This window comes from Micromesistius poutassou, assembly GCF_964030765.1.
Source record: "Micromesistius poutassou genome assembly, chromosome: 18".
NCBI lineage: Eukaryota > Metazoa > Chordata > Actinopteri > Gadiformes > Gadidae > Micromesistius > Micromesistius poutassou.
In genome coordinates, this window is record NC_140288.1 from 4,745,440 (window position 1) to 4,747,058 (window position 1,619).

At 50.2% G+C, this 1,619-nt stretch overlaps 1 protein-coding gene across 1 annotated transcript in view; it reads left to right on the forward strand.

Annotated features, from left to right (window-relative positions):
• Positions 1–1,241: 1,241 nt before the first annotated feature.
• The window catches only part of LOC311363307 (leucine-rich repeat transmembrane neuronal protein 4-like), a gene marked incomplete at both ends in the record, with an annotated part of 72,802 nt that continues 72,424 nt past the window's right edge, over positions 1,242–1,619 (forward strand). Inside the window, one exon of the mRNA XM_084483264.1 lies at positions 1,242–1,464. Within this exon, the coding sequence (XP_084339390.1) occupies positions 1,242–1,464 (223 nt within the window). The remainder of the gene's footprint in view (positions 1,465–1,619) is intronic.

Here is a 1,619-nt window from a genome sequence, read left to right on the forward strand (position 1 = left end):
AAACTGTGGCGAGATGTTATGGGGCCGCCGTTTGCCATGAAGGGGCCGCACGGCAGCCTATGACAATCATGCTGCTCTCTGATTGGCCGGCCGGCTCAAACGGCCCACGAGAGCCTGCGGCCCCTCTGGCATTTGCCCGAATGCCAGAGGCCCAGTCTGTCACTGGCCTTGGCCCATTGTGTTATGTGTGTAGGACTTGAGCCGCTTTAAACAGGAGAAGCTCCTTTATACACATGCAGATGTAGCTCCAATTGTTGCCACTAATGAGAACAGTTTGTAAAGCTGAGGCATTGCACTGTCCAACTCCATGTCTTTAAGGAACACCAAGAAATCACACAGCTTTCCTGCTCGTGTATACAAACATACAGCCGAGGTGGAGAAAGCAGTTGTTAATTCTTTTAGATTGAGTAGATTCCAGGGTCTGATGCAAAAGCGACTCCCTCTACAGCCCTGCACAGAGAATTCTGTATGTTTTGTATGTCTGTGTTTTCAGACGCTTCAGTCAAAGAGCTATCACTTTGCACTGGGGTTGATGTGCAGCGCTGTGGAGGGAGCCCACACAGAGAGAGGAGTGGTGGCTTATCTGAAGGTCCTGGAAGCAGATGTAAGTAGACACGAAAGCTTCATCCTAGGAAAAAAATAATTAGCCCCCCCCGATCAGATCAGGAGTTCACCAACCCCCAGCTGGAGCTGTGTGTTGCTGCGTTGGCTGTGAACTTACAAAGCTCATCACTGCTGAATTATATATCCAACCCGACAACATCCGCTTCTTCACAGATAGCAAGGCCGTTTTAGGCTACAGAGGTCTGTCTTTGGGAATAACCGAGTCCAACAGATAAGTAGATCAATAAAGCCTGAGCAGTGGCTCTTTGTGCCCACAGATGATGTTGACATGACAAGATCTGTCTCCGCACCCCGTTTCAACGGCATTAAGTGGCTCACAGGGCCCAGGTTCTTGTAATGGCCTGAGCAGACGTTGCTTTTGAACTTGTGGATCCAGAACAAGACGTAGACATTCGCCCCAAGGTCTCCTCACTCAGCACCACAGCGAGGGACAGCTCCCGTGGATCATGACGCTTTGAGCGCTTCTCCAATTTGAGGTCACCTAACCGCAGAGTACAGAGTGAGACACAGGACATGCAAAGGCTCACACTACTGTAAATCAAGCTGCAGAGCGGACGGGCTGACACAGGCTCAGGACATAATCGTCGGAGATAAAGTGCATCAAAGAGCAAAAAGCAATGCCGCAAAGAGACAGCCACAGCAAAGCCCTGAGTCCCTTCTTTGATGTTAACGGCCTTATGAGAGTTGGAGGACGCATCATAGAGGCAAGAATTGGACGTGACGAGAAGCAGCCAATCATTATTCCTGGCCGACAGGTCGCCACCCTTAATGGGCTGCATTATCATGAGCCGTCCAAGAGTCAGGGACGTCTCTTCACCGAGGGCGCTAACCACTCTGAAGGTAAAGGGTCTGTGAGCAACTTCTTCTTCAGGTGTTTCAGTTCCCTTGCCAAACTATGTGAGAACTGCAAAGTTCAAAAAATGCTGACCTAACTGTGGATTGCACCAGAGCTGAACCTCCATTCTCTCATGTCGGTGTTGCCATCTGTGGACCAG